Source organism: Chenopodium quinoa, unplaced genomic scaffold (genome assembly GCF_001683475.1).
Source record: "Chenopodium quinoa cultivar QQ74 unplaced genomic scaffold, ASM168347v1, whole genome shotgun sequence".
Taxonomy (NCBI): domain Eukaryota; kingdom Viridiplantae; phylum Streptophyta; class Magnoliopsida; order Caryophyllales; family Amaranthaceae; genus Chenopodium; species Chenopodium quinoa.
This window is the reverse complement of record NW_018745454.1, coordinates 309,815-333,128: the sequence shown is the minus strand read 5'-3', so window position 1 is coordinate 333,128 and position 23,314 is coordinate 309,815. Positions and strand designations below refer to the sequence as shown.

The window sequence follows — 23,314 nt, the reverse complement described above, 5'->3', positions numbered from 1 at the left end:
CAATTGAAGCAAAAGACTTGTGTACAGAAAGGATTAAGCCTGCCTAAACTAGCATAAGAAAAATGTTATTAATAACATTGGTATTTGAATGTATTTAGAATATGCATATTCACAGTATTGGTACATTTACAGTCTTCTAGCAATGTTAGAAGACTAATCTACTTCTACACATTTACAAAGAAAGATTACTTCAATGAGCGCTATCTGATAATCCTCCTGAGCCAACCATGCTTTCACTACCAGGCTTTGGCCCCCCACATGAGGTCGAAACAGTCTCGAACAAATTTTCAATTTCAGGTGCACACCGAGTGAAGGTACGGTTCCAGAAATTGTAATCAGGATTCTGTATACGAAGCAAAACACATATTAATTAGCCAAGTAAATATCACATTCATGGCATATTCATACTAAAAAGTAAAACTCTGTATTCACCTTGATTAGTTCAATAAATGTAATCAATAGTCCCCACGGATGTGGCCTGTTAACAATTAGCCTTTCTAATAGTACTCTGGTAATTTGTTCCTGAATGATCTCCTGCAGAAAGTGGTACATGTGCCATCATCAGGAAACAAACAGGGAGCTAATTTTATCAGTTATTTTGCAAATAAGTGTAGGACAATTCAAATAGCATAACATTAGAACATATTGTTTTGACATCCAAAAGTACATTGGATATGGGTCCAACTTAGGCTTAGGACTTTTCAAATTTACTGGCAAAAAACAACTCAATTCTTCTCGGTTCTCTTAATAAATAATATGGGGTACCAAACAAATACAAAATAGATCAATTACAGAGCAGCATTTTAAAGGTGGGTTAAAATAATACCTGGTGCGCATCAGAAAATAAGTAGAGAAGGATGACGGAGAAATAATGTGTGTGAGTATTTGGATAACGCAACTGATTAGCAATTGCATTTAGAAATAGATAGCGGCCTTCAGTATCCAAATCCCTTATTAAAGTTTGGAATATATCCAATGCTGCTTTAGCTGCCAATGGATCACTGCTGACTGACTGAGGTTGTGACCGGTTCCGAGCCTGAAGCAGCTGAATTGCCTGTAGCAAAATCAGAGGTAACCTTAAGTAACACCACTACATATAACAATAATTACGTCACAGAGGGCATTGATCCTACCATAAACAGAATTCTACAATGACAAGTAGCATGCAAACTACATTCAAAGACTTGAAAGAGATTCTTGACAGTACACATTACACTGTTTTAAAATAGTCTTCTAATGATGCATATCTAGAATAATTCCCAGGACATCAACTTCCAAATTGTTGAGGTCTCACACCAAAAGAAAACTACCAATTTGTTGGTTTCAGTTAAATAGACTCTGGAGTCTTTCAGTCATAAAATTAGAAACTTGCGACTTGTAACATTGAAGATTTTTTAAAAACAACTTAGCTGGATCAAACAGGCCCCTCTATATCCAAAGTAATAGCATCTCTTTAACATTTAATAATGTGTCAAAAAAACTCCTAATTTATCAAATGAAAAGCACACAGAACTAGGAACAAAAAAGAATTTGCATACTTGCCAGAATGTGAGATTAACTACAAAAATATCGCAAAATTTTAAAGGTAAGTTGCAACAGATCCCGGCATTACCTATCATTTATACCATAACTATAATATAAATATAGCATACAATATTTACCTGCATTCCAACATACAACACAAGTGAATTGATCAGAGGTACATTGTAACAGGTCCCAGCATGGGAAGCCTCACTAGGTGGAAGTAGTAATCTCTGCTTCAGATCACTCAGAAATGGGGATGATTGTTGCCTTGTCTGCAATGAAAAAAGAAATAGAACAAAAATTAGACTACTACACATCAGAAAAAAAATTTAATGAAAGAAAAAAAAAATTACCCTGAGAAACTCATCAACGTCAGCTTTCATCTGCTTTGCCTTCAAAGCTGCATCAACTTCGGACAATATACGAGGTGCTAGGCTCATCTCATCTAGCAAATCAATCTAAAAAAAAGATTTTTAGAAGTTGTAACACATTATTGTTCAAGAAAAAATAGAAGTGGTGGAAGACAAACCTTCAAATTTGGAGTTGAAGGATCCGGAAGTCTCATGTTGCGAGGAAAAGCACTGAGGATTATATTTCGCATCTGTATGCAGCTGGGAGGTATGACATCACAAAAACTAAAATGAAAGTCGCACAAGAATTCTGGAAAATCATGCAGCAGCACCAACAGCACTCTCAGAGTTCCTTGGTACAGAAAGCGTATCTTCAAACAAAACACAGAATTTTAATTTAATTTAATTGATGCTGATAAGAAAAAATAAAAAAGAACTATTAAGGGATCTAAAAGAAGCAAACCAATTCTCCCATTTCTGCATTCCTCAAGAAAGGCTCCATGAACTGAAATAAGTCAACCAACAAGCGATGAAGAAAGGGCCACCCCTTCTGAGAGTTGCCGGCAAGCAACTTAGGCATGAAAGTTCTGTGACTAACTAGTTCTAGCCAAGCAAAGCTGAAGAAATTTATGAAAGTGTGAGACAGCAAAATATGATGTATAAGTAGTCAGAACTACAATAGTCAACCACAAAAAAAAATCCTAGATGACTTGCATATAGAAATATGTATTGGTCCAAAGGGTAAAGAAAATATTACAAAAAAAAAGGTCCAAATTTTCATGGGAGTCAACACCCAACCACATTCAGTACTAAGCTATGCTAAATCTTCATCACAATCATTATCCAATCATCATGTGCAAGGAAAGACTTAGCATAGCTTAGTACTGAAATAAATTGAAATAAAATGAACACAATGATGTCATAGATTACCATAAAGGCAGCAAGAATGAAAAGATTTCGCATTTAAGTAATCTTATATATCTAATTCTCAAACGATCAAATACTATAGTAATAAAAAAAAGGGAAAAAAGACAAACAAGGTTTCCTAATAACCAAAAGTTAAGCTTTTTCTAACCTGAAAGCAGGTACTTTAAGGGGCTGCAAAGCATGGAATGCATTCGCAAAAGCTGACAAAACCTGGGTAAAGTAACCACTATTAGTAACTACAAAAGATAAATAAATAATAATAATATTATTATTACAAAATCCATCCAATTACATCTAGTTTAGGAGGAGGGGGGAGGGGGGGGGGGGGAAGAATGCAATGGTAACCACGTTATACCTGGAAATTAATACCATCGTGCACAGGGTCTAACGAGCCAAAGTCTAACAGCCAATTAATAAAGAGCCTATAATATGGCCTTGGATTAAAGTCTTCTTTCTTTTCATCAGCATCTTTTTGAATTGATCTTACAGTTACAGCTAAAATCTACAGAGAAAAATGATGCAATATAACAATTCATAACTAGATAACAATCAAAAATTAGGGTGAAGAAATACAAGATAACAGCAAACCTAAAACTTAAAAGTTAGAATCCAACCTTTGGTAAGAGAAAGAGTTTGCTTGATCCCTGATCCACCGGGCAATGCTACAAATATAGAAAAATCTTAAGTTAGAATCAATGCTATACAATAAGAAAAGAATGGAGATTAAAATCAAATTACCTTTAAGATTGAATATACTAATTTAGCATATATATCAATTGCCAGAAAAGAAGACTGCACTTGTTGAGATGACTGCATCACCTCACCAAAATGTGACACAGATATTTCCTGGAACAAAAGATCAATTATAGATATGGGATTGAATCTCACTAAAATATAAAAAAATACAATCAAGATTGGGAAAACAATCACCAAAAGAACCCGGAAGAAGCGCTCTGTTATGTCATCTCCTCTAAGTAAACCATTTTGATGTAGCTGTATAACAAATCTTATGCATGGAGTATCAGTTCCAGAAGGAAGTTCAGATAACCGGTACCATTCTGCAAATAATAGAGAAACCTGCACAACAGAAAATTACTGATTATGAAACATCTCAGCACTAGACCAGGTCATTCGACAGGGTAAACAAATGGGTATATGTTTAGGTTCAAGTTAATAGGGCTTTTATTGGATTGGGCCTCGTGGTCAGGGTCAACTGTGGCTTCTTTATTGCCCCACAATTTTGTAAAAGAAAACAATTGCAATAAAAAAGATTATACGTATATTTTAATATTCACATGTGCTTATTTTTCTCTCTTCTAGACTTCTTTTGCCTTTTTCTTTGCTTGCTTATTGGCTTGCCCAACATCAACCCACAACTGATTGTGACCCGCTTCAGCCTAACACATATGACCTAACCTGCTACAGACCCGCATGGATCAGACCCAACCCGCCCAATAACCTGGTCTACTCAGCACAACCTCACAGAATACCATACAGTACACACAAATAACAAAGAAAACTAAAGACTCAGTGGCACTGAACAACTAAACAAGCATCTCCATTCATCTGGCTCAGAATGAATAAATACAGTAAACTATTGATAAAAATGCACTTAGACTCAGCAATCATTTACGCAAGCTTCCTCAGCTATCCACATAACATATCTTCCTCCTAAAGTGTTTTTAATGACGATTAATGGTCAGCTAAAAAACAACCTGCTTTGAAGCAAAAGTATATGATGCTTAGCCTCGTACACAAGTGCCACTCAGGATAAATTCAATCATTTGACTTGGCTATTGGCCAGCCAATAAATTATCTCTTTCATTAGTGTTACCCACTCACCCACTTCTTCCAGTAAACCCCCCCCCCCCCTCTTTCTCAAAAAAAAAAAAAAACCTTATTATGAGTGGTTTTAAACTAACTCTCTGCTATCAGTAACCACTTTTTTTGCACAAGCTGGTGACCATTGTACCGTGGCCGATAGCAACAAGAAATCTACAACAAGCTAGGACAGTGACTAAAATTAAATTAATTATTGTAACACTCATTAGCCGAGAATACGGAAATTCAAGCACCTGCTTCTGGAAACTAGAGGCATCTGGCTCCATTACTTCTACACTGTTGTACTCACCCTTACTTGCCACAGATTGAGAAACCTGTGCAAAATATAAGTTAGCTTTATCCGACATAAAAAGGGGGAAAAAATCACAAGCCACATAAAATGAGGGTCATAGGTTCACCCAAACCTTTTGGTCTCTAGTTTGTCTGTTCTTATCATCCTTCCCTGTACTAGGACTGGTCAGGCCACCAACATTAGCTGCTGGATTTTTCACCGTTTCAACTAACTGCTGCAACAACTCAGGCGACCCCGGCCTCGCAGCAAGCTGCTATTACAATGAAAACATAATTAAATGCACATCTGACCATCTAAGTCAAGTAACCTTACTTATGATAAAGGACTACAAACTAACCTTTGCCAGGTTTTCAACTAAATTCTGAAGCTCTGAAATGACCTTAGGTTCTTCTTTCACCAATGTTTGGAGAAGAGAAACAGCAAACTCAGTTGCAATTTCTGTATAATAAAAAATAAAATAAATAAATAAATAAATAAAAACATTATGAGATATAGATCTTCATCCACGAAAAATAGGAGTATATCAAATAATTACTGTTTCTTCCTGCATCAAGAAGCTTTGCCATATGAATATTATATTCGGCCAAGTTCAACAACTCCCTTCTTATCAGGCCAACGGTAATATCCTTATTGAACTTCCTTTCCTCGTCTGAATAAATCAACTGCAAAGAAGATAGCAAATCCAAAATCAAATTAAATTAAAAGCACCCTCCAATTCAAAGAAAACTATTTAGAGAGCAATTAAACTGCTGGACCTATGAAAAAGAATCACAATAAGAGTTTTTGATAATTTGCATAAAAAATCATAATCATATTATATAAACATACCCAGCTACTAAGCTCCTTCACCACAAGTTTGCACACATCACGAATTGCAGCTAAAATTGCAAGATGAGCAGCAATGTGCAAACCATTGCCTGAATTCTCATACAAAGATTTGAAAACCTGCACCAGAACATATATATATAATAAAAAAAAAAAAATCAATGTGCAATACAACCATTAACAACAAAGGAAGGAAGATAGATATGCCATCATAGACCACCTTTTGTGCAACAGCTAAAGCAGCTTCATCTCGGTTGCCACATCTTAGTATGATCTGTGGAATCTCTGAAACAATAGGCTGGAAGAAATTGATGGGAAAAAGAAAATCAAAGATGAGTGTCATGCAAGTAAAAAAGCATGACTTAAAGTTCGATACAGAAATGTACACATGGCATAAATACCTGAATTTCTGCTTCTCTACCATCACTAGCAAGGGCAGTTTCCAACTGTATTCAAAAATGAGAAATTGAAAAGAGTGCCTCAGATGCAAGTTCAATGCGGCAAAGTTATTATAAAAATTAAAAAGCATCAAACAGAATACTAGTGAAGGCACAGTAATAAAAACAAGACAAAGACCAAGACCAATAGATAAGCATGGAAAGCAAAGTCCGACATACCATGCCTTTACTTCTGCCCAATTGCACATCAAGACCAACAAAAAAACAGTAAACACGATTTATAATCAGATGTATGTAACACTCGGTCTTTAGACTTTACAAACTAGAGCCATGTAAGCTATGCCTTAAGTAATGAATGCACATACGCACATAAAGATCACACCAACATCATCCTTTCATGAGCTACATAAAAATAGACATAACAGGAATTAGATAAGATTGACTACTGCATGGGTAATAAATATGACCTTCAATGCAACTAACTGGTATTTGTCCAGCACATCTCCAATAGTCAATGAAGGTTCTAAGAGACCAGTTCCTATAGGCACAGATCCTTGTGGTTGTGATTGAGAGGATACTCCAGGCTCCTGATAGCATAGAAATGGTCAGTCAAGAATATTGTTCTCACAACAACACAGAAACCAAGAAAATTTTACAAAAAATTAAAAAAAATTAGCATCACCAACCTTCATACTTGCAGCTGATTCAATTGGTAGTGGTTCAACGGCTGACACACCAGAAGAAGACACTGGGGTTGAATCATTCTCAGGGCGCTGAGAGCCAACACTTTCAGTTCTTATCTGGCTAGGAGCAGCAGTACTGCCATACAAGGAAAGAAGCATAAATGAATATCAACTTATCAAGCATAGCTACTAGAGGCAGAAACAATGTAAAAAATTGCAGGTCAACGATAGAAGATGCTACGAAATTAACAGCTGGTCTATTAGCCATCATCAATTTGGCCTTGTCAAGAGCTTATCTTATATATTTAGTAAATAAAATCATGGACTACAACTTAGGGCTCAAAATGTTATTTTATACACAATCATAGATGAAATAGAAGTACTAATCAGCACCTTCAGAAATTAGAACCCAAAGAAATTAAACAAATATTCCCCTAGCAAGCAATAGTATGTACTTCCTCCGTTCCAAATTAGATGACACTTGAATTCTGCACGCAAATTAAGGAGGAATGACTAGGAAAGGCAATGACGGAATTAGCACACCCACTACCCAGCTCACAAACTCTTCCTGACAGACTAATTATTGTAACCACCAACTGCCTACTCCTTAATTCCAGCACCACCATCACAACTGCTACATAGTACATACCTATTTAAATTAATTTCCTAAAGTTCCACCATGCTCAACAGCCTAACGTATGATTCAGAAATCCATTTCTAGCTCATATGGCTCCCGACTTCCCATCTTTCCCAACCCATGCATACTTTCTCATTAAAGGAAGCAAAGGTAGCTTCATATTATTGTCCACAACAATTCCCTTCATTTTAACAGAGATCAAGATATGTTTGCATTTTGAAAAACTAATATCCAAACAGAGATTCATCACAATATGAAGCATAACCCAAAAACACACACACACACACAATTTAAACATCCCACTACCTCCTGGACTCTAAATTGCAATGCACATATACATTTTCACATTTTGAAAAGCTTTAAACAAGTACCGATACAAGCAGTATAACTTGCAATGATCTTAAGCATGCTCATGTCTTGCATTTCAACAAGAATATAGATAAATACCTAAGTATCTGCGAAGATGGTTCCATCTCATCAGAAACAAGATCAATAGGCTGAGCACCCACACCAAAACTAGTATTCCCGAGTCCAGAATAGATATTTGAACTAAGCTGTCCTGAAGATGCACTGAATGTGCGCGGGAAGCTTCCGCCAGCAGGGGAAGGAGAAGGGGGATGAGCAGCAAGCGTAGCATTAGCGCTTTGACTCGACTGTTGGTTCTGCCAGGGAAGCCGCACAAAATCCTGCCAAAAATAGAGAGCCAATTAAAAACCAATCCACAATACACTTAAATGTCATATAAAGTTTATAAACATAAAGTACATAAATATGCAAATACAAGCAGCAGCTGATACAAACCTATCACAGTAGAATGTGAAGGGTGATCAAACTCAGTGCCTTACCTCATAAACACGTTGCTGGGAAACAGACAAGCGCCCAGGGGTAGGACGAAGAGTTTCTGGCAAGATACCCATTGCACCTTGTGCGTATATATTAGCATCATATATTGAGGAGCCAAGACTTTCTCTGTGCTTCCTTCTCAAGGAAAGTTGTTGTGAGATTTCTGCATCAATTGTTTGTACAGCCTATAGCAACAAATGCAGACACCTCGGTAAGATGAGCACAATGTTCTAATGACCAAATCCATATAAAGCAAATAAAATTCCCATGAATATAAGGAAAGCTCAAAGTCCAGATCCGATCACCAAATCATCCCCCAAGACAGCCCCCCACCCCCCCCCCCTCCCCCCCAAAAAAAAAAAACATAAACAAAAACAAAAAAATCCAAACTTGCCTTTGTCAGATGTAATCATCCCCAGTCAAGGGGAATAAAAAAAATATGTGGCAGGATATAAATTAAAGCATCACTGATAACAAAAGACTATTGGGGGGCTCTTTTCAGCAGAATTAATAAAAAAAAATCCTGAACTTCACTACTGCTGGATACTCCATCTCACAACAAGTTGTCACACTAGATAGCAACGAACAAAGTAATCAAAGAAAATATTACAGGAAACACTAAAACAAATAGGTTAATGTTAATCCAATGAAGGAGAGAAATCACATTCAAGAAGCTAAAATCTTAACCTTCTCTTGTGCTGCTTGTTCAATCATTGCACAACCCAAATCGAGGTTGTCATTGGTCACGAGCTGCACATACTGTTCTAAAACTTCACTTCCAACATTTACTCCTTGAAGCATATTACGCAGCTGACTAGTTATTGAGCCACGCAGAGGTTCCTGCAGCAGTGACCAAACTCTTGGACATCAGGTTCTTCACAGCATATATATATAGCTACTGATGAAGATCTCTCAAACAAGCTACATTAATATGCTTGTTGACACCATATTCACACATATTACAAAGAGCATAACAGGACATCTCACCTTGCAAGTCACATGAGCTAGACTTCCAGAAAGACTAGCAACCATCAGATGCGCAGCATTATATATGCGACTCTCATCTGACTCCAAAGCATAATCCTGAAAAAATAACATTTGTCTAATCTAATTAGTAAAGAACAGTTTACCAAATAGACCTTAGTGACAAATATCAACTAGGTACTATACAGAACCTTAATAACAAGCTCCTTAGTAGTTTGAGTAGCAATGGAAACACTACGCTGCACTATACCAGGCACAATTTCTTTGATAGCTCTATCCATAGCAAGTGGAAGAACTCTGCAGTGAAGTCAAATCACCTCAGTAAGTATCAAACAAAACAAGGTAGTTCCAGAAATGACAAAAGCCTGAGAGAAGGGAAACCAGACCTCTGAAAGTGCACATGTAAGCCCATATTATTCAGCTTTGAATTCACGACGACATGTGCTCCAAGGCTAGGAATTGAAGGGGGTAACTGTAACATCAAACAAGACACGGTTAATAGCTAGCAGCTATGTGAAAAAAGGGTAAGATGTTGCACATTTCAGTTGCTAACAAATTGTAGTTAGGTTGTAAATTTTTCTCCAAAAATTTAGATATTTCCCGCCCATCCCAGCCTGAATAACCTATTTATCATTTAAAGAGATTGGAACTCAAGCCAGACAGCCAGACCGACTTTGAGGTTCATTTCTGTTAGACGCAATTCTTATTGAATTACATAGATTGCATAAGCCATGACATCAGTGAGTCCAAATATCATTAGTAATGTTGAAAGCAATAAAGTGTCTCCAAACCTGAGTCATGCTATATTGAGATTGAGAGCCAGTAGATTGGAGCAATCCTTGAGCTGAAGGAAGCTGGTCAGAAAATCCCATACTACCACCCTTATCATCCTCAGCAGGAACATACTGAGTCGTGGTACACAATATATTAGACTGACAAACACACTATCAGCATGAACAAATTGTGAGACAGAGGGAAAAAAAGAAGTTAAAAGTATTCATGCACAGACCGGAGAAATTGGAACTGGAAGCTGAGGTTTAGGAGGCGGTTCCATGGGCTCTGGTATTGCCACTTGATCTTCAGAAGATATTGGTTGTTGTGGTGCTACAAACTCTTTGTTTGAAAAATCAGGATTTCCTTCAACTACTCGCACACGATCTCTTAAAAGAGAAGTAGGGGTCACTTCTTTAATCTGAACACCAAGATTTTTAAACAGCACCTAAAAATGACAGCAGCAGCCAACAAGACAAACACATCAGTAACTGCATAATTGCATTAGAATAGCAATAGCTTTATAATAACAAATGAGAGCAGAGAGCAGGCATGAACCTCAATGTCAAATTTAAGATTCATCTTTAGGTTTGGCATCGCATAGATCTCAGCAAGCAAGGCAAGAATACCCATTGTCCAAGGATTTGGAGGTTGATAAGCCAGACTGCTTTGACATGGTTCCAAAATCTAATACAATTGATTGGATTCAATCATTCAGTAAATTTACAGACAAAAATAATCAAACAGAACTAGGGAGATAATATACCTTAGACGTAAAAGGAATCACAGCAATCATTAATCCTTTCTCATACGCCTGGAATAAAAAAAATCACATCCCAACAAATATCAAAAGCCAAATACAAAACGGAAGTTTAAAAAGAGAGAAACCATGGAAGATTGAAAGCCAACAAGATCTACCGATACCCATCCTAAGAAAGACAGTATATGTAAATTATAATTCTTATAAAGCCAATTTACCTCTATAATCAAAGATTTAGGATCAATATCACGAGCCCTAAGAACTTGATTTCGACCAATTGTAAGTTTCCCAAGCCAGCTTCCCAAATTTTTTAGCAAAGAGCGCTCTTCAGAACTTGATTTTATAAGCTCAGAGCCTAAAAGAACCTGAAAGAACAAACAGGAAACTTCAATTTTATTTTCATAAGATGCACTCAAATAATACCAATCAAACATTAACTCCAGCTGTTAACCTTGCAATTCTCATATGTTTCCTGAACAATTTCCTTATACAGAGCTTTTGAATTAATCTTGTCCAGAAACTTCAGATACATTTCATGAAAGTTCGGTTCAATGCTAGCTCTGCAAAATCATAACACAAAAATAAAAATATAATTCTAGTGGATCTGCATTATAAAAACTTAAAATGAATAAACACCCAGACGTACAAGGAAGAAGATTTGCAACCTTTTCATAACCATATATTGTGCAAACCAGGGATAGCATTCCTCCTTCAGAATTTCTGAAAATTCTTTGGCCTTCGCATCCATAGTAGAAGCAGAGATATTGTTGAAAATGAATGAAATTTTGTCCTGAGCCTCAGATGATGGAGCCTGATTGAATATACAATAATCAGATGAAACAATACTTTCTAATATAATAATAATTACAATTAAATAATAAAAAGCATGTAACGAGGTGTGTAGGTGGTGCAAAAAGAAATAGCATGAAAATGAACTAATTAAGCACATTTTCCCTTTCCATCACCAGCTGAATTCTTAAGATTAATTGGAAATCACAGAGATAGTTGGACAAAGTGTTCCTGATGAAAACAAAGGCAAGAAAATAAGCTCAACTAAAGGAATTTTACCAAGGACGGTCAGAGATAGCCTCCCCATATAAATAGCACCACCAAGAAAATCCAGTAAACATCTAATTGATTAGCAGATACAGTGAATAACTCAAACACCCAAAAGATGGGTGGTGGGGGGTGGAGGTTTTCCTTTTGAGAAATGTATCCCACAATAATGCAGCACAACAGAGAAAACTATGAAGCAATGAAGGTGCAACCTAGATTAGAAAGAAAACTTGAGGAAAGAGCATAAGCCAAATAGCCCATTGTTCAGCTACTTATAAAGACCAGAACAAAGACACGAAGAAAGCAGCCCTTTTCTAAGAAACATTCTTTTTTTTCAACAACCGTCTGCAGGGTCAGATATACAAAGTCCTAAACCAACCAACCAGGCCAGCCACAACTCCTGAAGAGCATAGATATAATTTCAGTACCTCTATTGGTGTTTCTCTTCGTTCTGAAGCAGCAAGGAGGGTCTCTATATTTAATGCCGAACCAAACCCTGAATATAAGAAAATTAGCAAAATAAACAGATATAGCAATTTTTTCCACGAATAAAACAATATATGCAAGATATCTACACTCATCACTATAAAATATATATTTGACAAAATGACATTACTGGCATTAGTAACTCCTCGGGTACGAGCATAGCCTTGAGAGGATGACAGCATTCCAGGTGTAGTCAGTGGACTCGGAATCTGTAAAAGTAAGAAAAAAATTAAACTATATCTTATCTTGATAACATATTCACTACTATTATCTGATACATATGTACCTTTGGAATGCTTACTGCATCCGCTAAAGTCGTTGCAGTAGATTGAGCTGAAGCAGCTACTAATGGCTTTGTGAAGCTATTCATACTTAAGGAAGCTTTATTTCCATCATCTAACTGCACTGGGGGCCTAGGTTGGATGGGTGGAGGAGAGGAAAGTGGCTGCCCCAGCTGTGTAGTAGTCAATCCAGTAATCTGCAAATTGACCATGATTATTACTGTGCTTTACAAGGAAAAAGGAATATCTAATCGAGCTTCATCCCTTAATAAGAAACACAAGTTTGACTATTTTACAGAATATGACTTTCTTTAGTACCCAAAAAAAGGTCACATAAGTGTTTTGAAAATATCCTATCTAACAGTTTTGGACCGGTATGGGTAGAGCAGCTGCAGTGGGGCCAGCCCCAGACCCTGCCTCACAACAAGAATAACAATGGGTGCAGTTGCTGACCAAAAACAATTTAAGAATTGAGATGCTCAAATCCAGCTAAATCAACCATAGCAATACTACTTGGAAGGTGTAAAAATGGAACTAAGAGATTCTTCTCTGTCGAGGAAGACTATAATAGCATTTAAATTTTTAATATCTTCATTGGAAGAAAGCCGGAGGGAAAAAAAATAAAGCACACACACTCAAAAGGCAATATTAACTTACATCGGTAACTAAATATAGTCATTAAAATTACAATGCACTTTTTAAATCAGCTTCATAACACTAAACCTTAGATGCACTCACTGTAGAGCCAAATAGTTAGGGTTAGTGTCAATGCATAATGACTTATTAACTATGATATTCAACGTTTTAAATAGCCCACCATATTAATCAAGTGCAGTCAACTCCTAATCAGCTACCACCATTGAATTTGAAGTAAATTCTCATACAAAATGAAAAAGCCAACACAGGATGACAAAAACCGCAACAACATGACTCGATTCACTATTACCTCGTTGCCTGTCGTTCCCAGAGAAGTAATATTAAGTTGGTCAACAGGACCATTTCCACCATGAGATTGCCGGGAAAGAATTGCTTCAATAAATACAACTAGGTCTTGATTAGTACCACGAAGATGGGATATCTGCAAGATATGATTGCAATATTGGGGCCACTCATCCAAACGATTGAGAAACTGATCCAATGCTTTTGTACCAAATGTAAACATCTGTTGCACAAAATCAGACTTAAAATTTCCAACACCAGCACAGGGAAGCATATGAAAGACTGACCTAAAAGAAAATTAAAAATTAAAAAAAAAATAAAACCTTTGAATCTGCGGGTTTTCGTAAAGCATCCAAAACACAACGGAGTGCAATACCAAGTGTCAGATGTGTTACTAGCTGATGCTTGATGATAGAGCCTACAACAAAGCCACTGCATCAGTATCTTCAAACCAATTGAGTAAAAATTAAAAATTAGAAGCCCATACCATGGATAAAGTCTTACCAAATAATTCAGCAGCAATTCCAAGCTGTCTCTCGGGGTATTTTGGGAAAAATCTATACTCTTCAAACAGATTGGCAATCATGCATTCGAAAATAGACAGTTCCCTGCAACTCCATACATGATGTTTGTTAAAGATTATGGTCGAGCATCTATAATCGGTAGGTAGCAAGACTAACCACATCATCATTACACTTATAAGAACCTTACACTCTAGAGTATATAAACATCTTTCAAAAACCAAAAATAGCTTCATAAGCAAAGAAACAAGAAAAGTTAGATCCAACACGCGAGCTGTATGCAAGAAAGGAGGGGGGGGGGGGGGAATACAAGATGCTAGTGTTATCCTCAGAAGTATCACCACCTCTGGACAGATAAGGGATAAAATAGTTGCAAAGACAAAAGCAGACTTCAACTCCAATAAAGTGCAAACTCCAAAATACCCAATAGAAGTGTTTCCTTCTTAGCATATACTCCAATTTACATTAAGAGATTATCAGAGTAACAAAGAAACATACAAAGTAGAAAAGGGAAACAAATTAGAAAGATTCTAATCTACAAAAACCATGTCTTTTCTAAAAAATCTATAAAAAATAAATAAATGCCAATTTCCAATTACAAAATTTGCAAAAGAAGCAAGTTAAAAAATCAGAAAAATAACTAGCCTGCGAATGCTCTTAAAGATTCCTAAAAACCAGCAAGTTGCCTCGAAGGATAACTCTCACAATTGTGTAACCAATATTTCTCCACATCATTAACTACATAAAATTACCAATCGATGAGAGAAGGTAAATGTATCTAGAGTTCTAGACCCAAACAAAAGTAACTCCAGACATCAAGCATTGTACGATCAAGGAAAACCAGGAAGCAATTGTAAACAAGGAATATGCTCACAGGTAACACCAAGAAAAACAAACCCTCATGAAAAAACAAAGGACAACAACAAAGAACAGATGACGAAATACAAGCAAATAAAATCCCTTATCAATTTCACATAAAGAAAGCACTAATCAAATAAAGAAAAAGAGGCATATTAAGATACATCTAGGTAGTACCTTTTGTCAGAGGATTCTTTGAAACGTGTAAGCATTATGACCATATCAGCAACAGATATCTTTTCAGAAAACATGTGCTGGAAATAGGAATTTGCCTCTGCGTCAATGTCAGAAGGCGTATTTGAGGAGGGTGAATCAGCAACTCCTTCATTCTGTGGAGCCAAACTGCCATTCATCAGAGATGCATGCATTTTTTCAATTTCATCACACAGACTTTTGGAGGTCACTATGTGGGCATTGGCTTGAAGGACCTGCAAAATCACCGCTTTTAGTCTTTCACTACTAATGACACACACACAAACACAAGCAAAGTCCATATAACAAAAGACTAATTAAAAAAATTAACCAAGCATAACCTTCAGGATAACCAGAGCACTACGGGAGCCAGGGTTAGCAGACAAAACAGTTTCATGCAGCTTGTCAGCATTCTCTTCAGATATTGTTTGGCTCTGAACCTCTTTAATATACTTGAAGCACTCCTGCAAGGCACCATTGTAAATATAACTCAATAGTATTAGAACATCTTGAACAAATTCGAGAACAGTAACATAAGGCTAATCTCACATTAGAATCATTAAATGACAAGAATTAAGCATGAAGTACCTTAAAAAAAGTGTCTTTACTTCTCATTAAGTTATCATTCAACCATTTCTCAAGATCCAAAAGCTCTTTTTGAGAAGCAACTACCGCAAGTTTGATAGCAAAAGAAAACGGAATCCGCTCCAAGACTTGGCTGAGAATCTATAAAACAACAAAAAGATAAATGAGCAATAGACAACCTAAAAATTTCCGTACAGGCCTCTCGATAACAACCATACACTGAAATCCATTAAAGGAATTGGTGGAAATATCACTTTGCTATATTATTTCTCCAAAGAAAATACAATATTGCTCAGCTTTCATCCTTCTCAATTCACTGACATGATTATCCAGTACCATGTTGAAGTAGAAAGTAAAGTTTATTAAATTTTAACATACTAGCAGACTTCTTTCTGCAACATAAAATCAGCATCCTGAATAACACACTATACAAAGAGAACACAAGGATATAGAAAAACAATAATAAAAAAAATAAAAACAATAATCAAATGTTCAGAATTCTCAAGCACCTTTAAAAGTTATGAAATGCTAGATAAAATCTTTTCACGAGTATACCTTGGTTTCCTGGCAAACATCTAAAATCCTGTGAATGCCGTCTGATTCACTAGCTAGAACATGAACAAATCCACGCAAAACCAAATAATGGTTGATGTGCCAGAGGTGAAGGATAACTCCTTTTCTGCCAGCATTAGCAATTATCATCGGTAAAACAGTAGAAGCAACTTCATGCTGAAGAAGGTTATAAGTTGTCTGCAAAATAAGAGAATAAAAAAAAACTAAGATAAGGACATGCAAAGGTATCCGTAGGAGGCTTCAGAGTTCAGACATCTAAATCTGCCGCCAATAACACAAGGAAATAGTTGGAAACAAGCCAAATTTCAGCATCACAATAGCATAGAGGCTATCAGACTCACAAAATCAGGAGCACGAATTGATTATATTACACAAAGAAAATAATATTATCACGCTGATAACATGAGACAAACAATCTTAGCAGCAACTCAATAGATCCCATCAAAAAGAAATCTGAAACTTAGAACTAAATGTCTATCACACTCAAAGGCAGTATCTTTGGTCAAAAGATGTCTTGTCATGACTCACGACTGATGGTATAGCTTTTAGGGCAAAGTTAATCATTAAACCTTTAAATAGATGAGCACTAATAGTTAAAGCATACATGTAGAAAAGAAGAGGGCATTACATGGATTTGTGCTACCCCAAGAAGTAGTACTTCAGGGCAGTTTTTCAGAGGGTATTCAAGCATTGCTTGAATTGTAGCAGCATGACCCCTCTCAGCCAATTGGCACAATACATCCACAAGATCAAGACACAACCACGCATAATTGGACTGTCCAGGTTGAGATTGTAGACCGTGGACTGAATCAACATACACCTACAAGAGAGTACCATGTCAAAAACTGCAGAATGACCTGCATGAAGCAATAATTTCCAGTGTAGCACAGTTTATCTCACCAGTTGCCGAATAGAATGTGCAAAGGTAAATACTTCAGGTGGCGCAGATACTGCATACTTAAGAAAAGAAAGTTGCCCCTCCGAATTCTTCCAAACTGACCCGCAAATAGCATGGAGAGGGAAAGAATCCTGAAAAAATAATATCTATGAGTTATAACACCACTAGCCATGAAGGTTATATACTCAAGCCAATTTCACGAACTTCCTCTCCATAACATGACTTACCTGACAAGCATGCTTGTAAATGGTCATGAAAAATGTGAAGGCATTCTCATTAGGAATATAGAATCCTTCATGGTCTAGATTCTCCATAACACCAGCCCAGTTGGTTTCAGGTGCCTGTACAATAACATACATGCAATACAAGAGTCACATTAGAACATGATGGGCAATTTTGTACCACAAAAATTTCATGATAACATAGACTTCCTAGACCGGGCCCTCCTTTTATGGATCTATGCAGTTGGAATCGACAAGATGAGAACTCAAGTAGGGGGGAGGTGGTTAAGATCTCAGACCTGCATAATGAGTCTGGGATACGAGCATCAAACCATTTATCCGCACCTCATCATAAATATATGAATCACAGGTTTGCTAAATTCAACCCAATATAGTGAAGTATGATCTGGTAGTTTGGAAAGAGAAGCTGAATAAAAATGAACTGCAGGTTTGCTAAATTCAAGAGGCTATTTGTCATTGTACATGGAAGCTTTGCTATTCATTAATATGCTTTCATAAGAATCATAATTCCCATATTTGCCCCTTCCAATGGAATTAAAAACGTGAATGAATTTCCCAAAGACCATGCAAAATGTAGTCGGTCAAAACTTGATTCCCAACATCACAATTCCAAACATTACACAAAAGTATAACTTGAGTGACAACACAACCCTTTTCACTAGAATTGAGAAATTTACAATCCCCACCCCTCCTTTCTAGTAAAAGTTCAATATACAATTTGATTGTATTACAATAATACTTTCAATATGTTAGACAATTTGATTGTAATACAATAATATTTTCGATACAATTTGATTGTATTACAATGATAATTTCAATATGTTAAACTTAGTTCACATTATTATTGCTTACCTAGTCTGAACTTATTTTTTCTAATCAGATGTAAAGTAAGTAATAGCCTTAGACCCAAGGAACGATGTGATAACCAGTAACCCCACCCCAAACAACAAAGAATTTTTTTGCAAGCTAGTGTTACTGCATGAGACATTTAGTTATCATAATGCATATTACTCGGTTATATATATATATATATATATATATATATATATATATATATATATATATATATATATATATATATATATATATATATATATATATATATATAACACACCAGCAACAGCACCACATGAATTTATATGTCTTTTATTAGTGAGGGATACTTATAATTTAGTCATAGTTCATTATGTTTGCAAAAAAAATTGTTGTATTTTATTTCTATAAAAAAGAATAGATATCTATTAGAGTAATGAAAAGGGGATTGTGGCTTGAATCTCATTCAGTGCACAGTCTGTGCACTAATTTTGGTATTTAGTAAAAGGCCAAAGTAAAGTACCACAACCAAATTCGTACATAATTTCCGCATAAGCAGTAGAACCATTATACTCGACCTAGAGTGCCCTCATACTCCTTAGAACAAAAAAAAACTCGCCAAATAGCCAAAGCAGCAGACCAGAATCTTTTTCCAAATTGGACAGTGAAAATACTTTTTCAGTATGCTCAATCCACATCTGAAGGGAGTGTATGACATTCAAATTTATTCTATACAGCATCCACACGACTGTTGGCAGGCTCTCTGACTCTCTGTTTTGTAATAATTATAATAAAGCATTTTTCCAAGCAATCTTTCTAACCAAGCCCTTAATGGAAATTTTTCAAATAATTCTCCCTACGCCAATCTTCATGATAATGGGAGTCTTAAAACAAAGACTACAAAATGCCTTAGTTTTAAAAAGCGCAAGGCGCACCAAGGCGCAAATAGTCCTTGCAGCCTAGGCGTGAGGCGCAAGGCGAAGGCATGCGCCTTTTGTATGCAAGGCGCATGTATTTATATATTTATTTCAAATTATTTTTCACTTTGATAGTACTTAATACCAATTGAAAAGATTCATAATAAATTAAGTAACGATATATTGAGAGCTAAGGTAGTCTGAATTTGAAAAAATGTCCATTATTCTTCAATTTATAACTTAAATCTTAGTTATTTTCCTTGAGGCGCAAAGGCGCGCCTTACCAAAGGCACTTTGAGGCGCACGAGGCGCGCGCCTTCCGTAGGTGACTGAGCCTCACCTAGCTAAAGCCCATTTCCCAGAGACTGGGAGTGAGGCGCGCCCGAGGCGCGCTTTTTAAAACCAAGCAAAATGCATCCTGGAAATGGATCCTATGATTGAGCAAACTATAAATTTACATAAGCAATAAACTATGACCCACAAAATGTAAGTAAACAGAATATTATATGAATGAAATTTCATCAAAGGTCATGCACAAATCAAAAAAAGATATGAAGGCATTATGAATAACTCACAAGCTGTTTAATTGTCTCGACAAGGATATTGACATCCCAGGAACTGAGATATGGGAGATCAGACAAAGGATTACTGCCAATTGCCGATAGGAATGATGAAAATGTAGTTGTGTTATCCTCAAGACCAGCATAAGAACGGACAACGATGCCCAGTATCCTAGCGATGCTTGCTTCAGTTAGGGGCATAAAAAGAGACAATATTTCCTTGCATTTTGAGGCACTGATCGTGCATCCATAACCTAGTTCTTTCATGACATCTGCCATACTAATCTCCTTCTCCATTTCAGCAACAATTGTATCAAAGTCATCTACATTAGAATCATAGAACAAATCCATGCTCCTGCAGTCACTATCAACATAAAGAAATTCATAAATTGCCTTCCAAATAGATACATATGAAAAAATCAAGACAGAAATAATTTAAGATAATGACCTGAGGAACTTGGTATCGTTCAGGTCATCTGGGACCAGGGGAGCCAAAATAAAGGGTACACCCTCTTTCAGCTGCATTAGGCTCAACATCTGCGTAAAAGTATCTACATGCTTTGAGAGGCCCTCACATCGATGAAGGAACATGAAAATATTCTGAATCTTTTCAGTTGATTCAATGGTGCTGGGATTGGCAAACAATCCCTCAATCTGAGTCATGCAGAAATTTGTCCCTGCATGCAACAATAGTTGCTTTACACATTTGAAAATAATATAACAAATACACAAAAAAAAAAAAAAAAAAAAAAAAAAAAAAAAATTGAAACAACTAAATTTATCAGCAGAAAATGACAGCATACCAATCAATCTGGCATCAGGATTTTCGGACTCCGAGAATGCAAGACCAATGGCGATTTTTTCAGAAAGTGAGAGACCTAAAGCATTTGACAAATCATCGAGGAATCCATCTCTGATTGTAAACATTCGAAGAGACTGACAGAGAACAGTACTGAAATTTGGTTTATCCAAAATAAATCTAAAAACTGAGGAAATAACTGGGTGCAGATGAACTTTCTTTGCATCTGTCCCATGTACATTCATAAATTCTAACAAGCTCTGCAGAATCAATAAGCTTCCTTCTAAGCCTTGTTCGGTGAACTGTCCCCCAAAAAAAAATGCATTTCAGTTCAAAAAGTACAAGATACAATAGCAACAAATATCAGCAAAAAAACATCCAAATACACAAACTTGCCTTCAGCTTTTTAACCTACAATGAACCATGAAGTTGGTAAATGTGTGGGGAAATAATAAAAATATAGAGAAACAACCCAATACTTTTGAGGGCAATATATCACTCACTAGTTTAATGAACCAATCTCACAATAGTTGTAACATTGGATCTTTGAATAATGTTGTCCCCATCACCATCCAGTCCTCCACCCTCACACAGAGGGCGGCAACACTATCAACATGAAATTCGATGTAGAATTCTAGTATGAAAGTTCAAAGAGAAAAAATATCCCTAAAAACCATGAATCATCTTTAATCGACTTTAATAACCAATGCCCAAAAGTCAATACTAATTCACCGCAAAAACTACTCTACAATGTCTAGCTCTAACCTCAATAGATAAAAGTTGAGCTGAAGTGTAAGCCAACTTATTTTTCTTTATAAATACAGAATTTCAACAACCATCTTGACATTTTTCAATCTATATACAAAAAAATAAAATAAAGCGAAAAATATATATAAATATACATATATACTCCACTAATTCAGATAAACCCAAACTCCCACTGAAGCTAAATTAATCGCAAAAAACTAAAACCCAAAAATGTACACAATCCCTAAATGCAGAAACCACAGTAACAAGCTCAAACCTATCATCAAGAGTTAATAAATTCAAAGACAAGCATCAAAGTCAATCAAATTAAACCATCTAGGGTTTTCTCGGTATCAATCAACACAAAAGAAAAAATCCCAAAATTGAAAAACAGCGAATTTACAAAGATAAGAGTGAAAAAAGACCTGACAAAGCTCTTGAAGCACAGAATCAGAGTTGGATCCATTCAAGCTTTGCAGAAGGAATCGGACATGGCTGGCAACCGTGGCCGAAAATTCCTGCATCGCAGCAGATTGAAGGAGAAATCAAGCGGAGTTCTAGGGTTTCGGGAGGAGAGAGATTGGGGGTGGAATTGCGGGAGAGAGAAAGAGAGCAGAAGTGAGGGAGAGTCTCGAGTTTCGAGTGTTGGGGTGTTTTCTTCAGTTTTTGTTGGATCAACAATGCTAAAGAAGAGAGAGAATATGAATGTATGAATGAAGGTGTAAAAGGTTTGAGAGATGGATTGTGGGGTGGTTTTAAAGAGGGCTCGAGAGTGTGGGTTTAATGGAGTATTTTAGGGATGGCGATTTGGCGATAGTCATGTTATTCTGCCTTTTTATCGTCTTGCTGCCCCCGCGGTCGCGGGTTTTTTAAAGCTGTGTTTGGAAACTCGATTTTTATTTTGGTAAGAAGTTAATGAATTTGACTTCGGTTTATACATTTGGAAATAAAAATCTGAGTTTTCAAGTTTGTTAAATTAGAATGAATTAGTGTGGAATCTCAAACCAAACAGATATGAAATCAAAATTTAATATGTAGTATTAGTTTAAAATTATTTGGTTTATTGTTGTAATGGTTTCTAGACCCCGTCAATGAGATGAATTGTGAATGTAAGGGGGTGAAATAGGTATGAGATTTTACGGGGTGGATAGAGTTAAAAAACCCCTTGGTATGAAGTTTCATTATTAAATACTAAAAAAACCTAACCAAATAATAGATTAGATCAAATGAACTCCAACTCCATTCAAGAACATCCCACCAAGGACCCTTTATAGGCTCTTGCACACTAACAATAATGGTTTGGCCGTGTAGATATTAACCTATGTTTTGTTGTAAACATGTGCATTGCCCCATGACATCAATTTCAATACTCCTTTTGATTTTTATTAAATACATTACCTGAGTTTCACACTTGCTGAATCACAACTTTGTCCACTAATATCTTTAATTATATAATTAATAAAAATTATAACAAAGTATATTATGAAAGTAGGCATTGTAAAGATCCAACAATATATTACATGACCATGTTTATAAATTATATAGTAGTAAAAAAAATAAGTCAAAGGTAACATATGAAAAGTGCAAAATCTCAAGTGATGCATTTAAAAAAAAACGAAGAGAGTATATATCTACTTTTCCAATATTAATAGTCGCACGCAATTAAATTACCCTATGTTTTGTTGTATGTGTATCTCGTGATATAACTTTTATTTGCAGTGTAACTCGAATAGGAAATTGAAAAAACTAATAGGTGAATTCAAAAGACTAAAGTGTTAATGGATCCAAATTGACTTATATTAGGTCATGATTGAAATGATAAAACTAATAAATTAGCATTGAATATATATATGACCACGGGTGAAATAAATAGGCGAATAAAGTAATAGCAGAAGTGTAATAATATTGAGAGGAGTAAATACAAATTTATCTTCATGATAAGATATATTTGTTTATCTATGGTATAAACGTCAATTCATCATTCCTTTAAGTATGAACAGTTATGTAATTT

The 23,314-nt window shown here is 36.0% G+C and overlaps 1 protein-coding gene across 5 annotated transcripts; it reads right to left on the bottom strand.

Moving 5' to 3' along the window:
- Window positions 1-22: 22 nt before the first annotated feature.
- LOC110713911 (CCR4-NOT transcription complex subunit 1-like) lies at window positions 23-22,114 on the bottom strand. 5 transcript variants are annotated; one of them, XM_021892352.1, is made up of 51 exons: window positions 21,729-22,114; window positions 20,561-20,858; window positions 20,206-20,434; window positions 19,773-20,121; window positions 17,453-17,566; window positions 17,228-17,356; window positions 16,956-17,147; window positions 16,310-16,504; window positions 15,758-15,895; window positions 15,511-15,633; window positions 15,155-15,405; window positions 14,103-14,206; window positions 13,922-14,016; window positions 13,606-13,821; window positions 12,665-12,856; window positions 12,509-12,587; window positions 12,321-12,388; window positions 11,502-11,647; window positions 11,288-11,396; window positions 11,055-11,201; window positions 10,843-10,890; window positions 10,635-10,763; window positions 10,315-10,524; window positions 10,097-10,210; window positions 9,692-9,777; window positions 9,497-9,602; window positions 9,309-9,404; window positions 9,009-9,161; window positions 8,324-8,506; window positions 7,926-8,164; window positions 6,845-6,977; window positions 6,626-6,745; window positions 6,162-6,206; window positions 5,981-6,058; window positions 5,764-5,880; window positions 5,471-5,597; window positions 5,273-5,373; window positions 5,048-5,188; window positions 4,877-4,957; window positions 3,732-3,878; window positions 3,540-3,647; window positions 3,416-3,463; window positions 3,157-3,303; window positions 2,950-3,011; window positions 2,338-2,491; window positions 2,054-2,245; window positions 1,878-1,982; window positions 1,662-1,796; window positions 827-1,054; window positions 433-534; window positions 23-343 (listed from the first exon to the last, which is right to left on the bottom strand). In XM_021892352.1, exons 1-51 carry the CDS (start codon window positions 21,825-21,827, stop codon window positions 191-193), a joined length of 7,161 nt encoding a protein of 2,386 aa, XP_021748044.1. In that variant the 5' UTR covers window positions 21,828-22,114; the 3' UTR covers window positions 23-190. The 5 variants fall into 5 exon arrangements, with proteins under 5 accessions (XP_021748044.1, XP_021748047.1, XP_021748046.1 ...); XM_021892355.1 differs by having other exon boundaries at window positions 12,680-12,856; XM_021892354.1 differs by having other exon boundaries at window positions 19,773-20,112.
- Between the last annotated feature and the right edge of the window lie 1,200 nt (window positions 22,115-23,314).

Excerpts from the sequence above, each read along its gene's own strand:
- LOC110713911 (XM_021892352.1), bottom strand. The coding sequence starts at position 21,827 with ATGCAGGAATTTTCGGCCACGGTTGCCAGCCATGTCCGATTCCTTCTG. Across the intron at positions 13,822-13,921 it reads GAAAACCCGCAGATTCAAAG|ATGTTTACATTTGGTACAAA; the intron begins GTTTTATTTTTT and ends TTTGTGCAACAG. Across the intron at positions 6,059-6,161 it reads GTAGAGAAGCAGAAATTCAG|CCTATTGTTTCAGAGATTCC; the intron begins GTATTTATGCCA and ends AATTTCTTCCAG.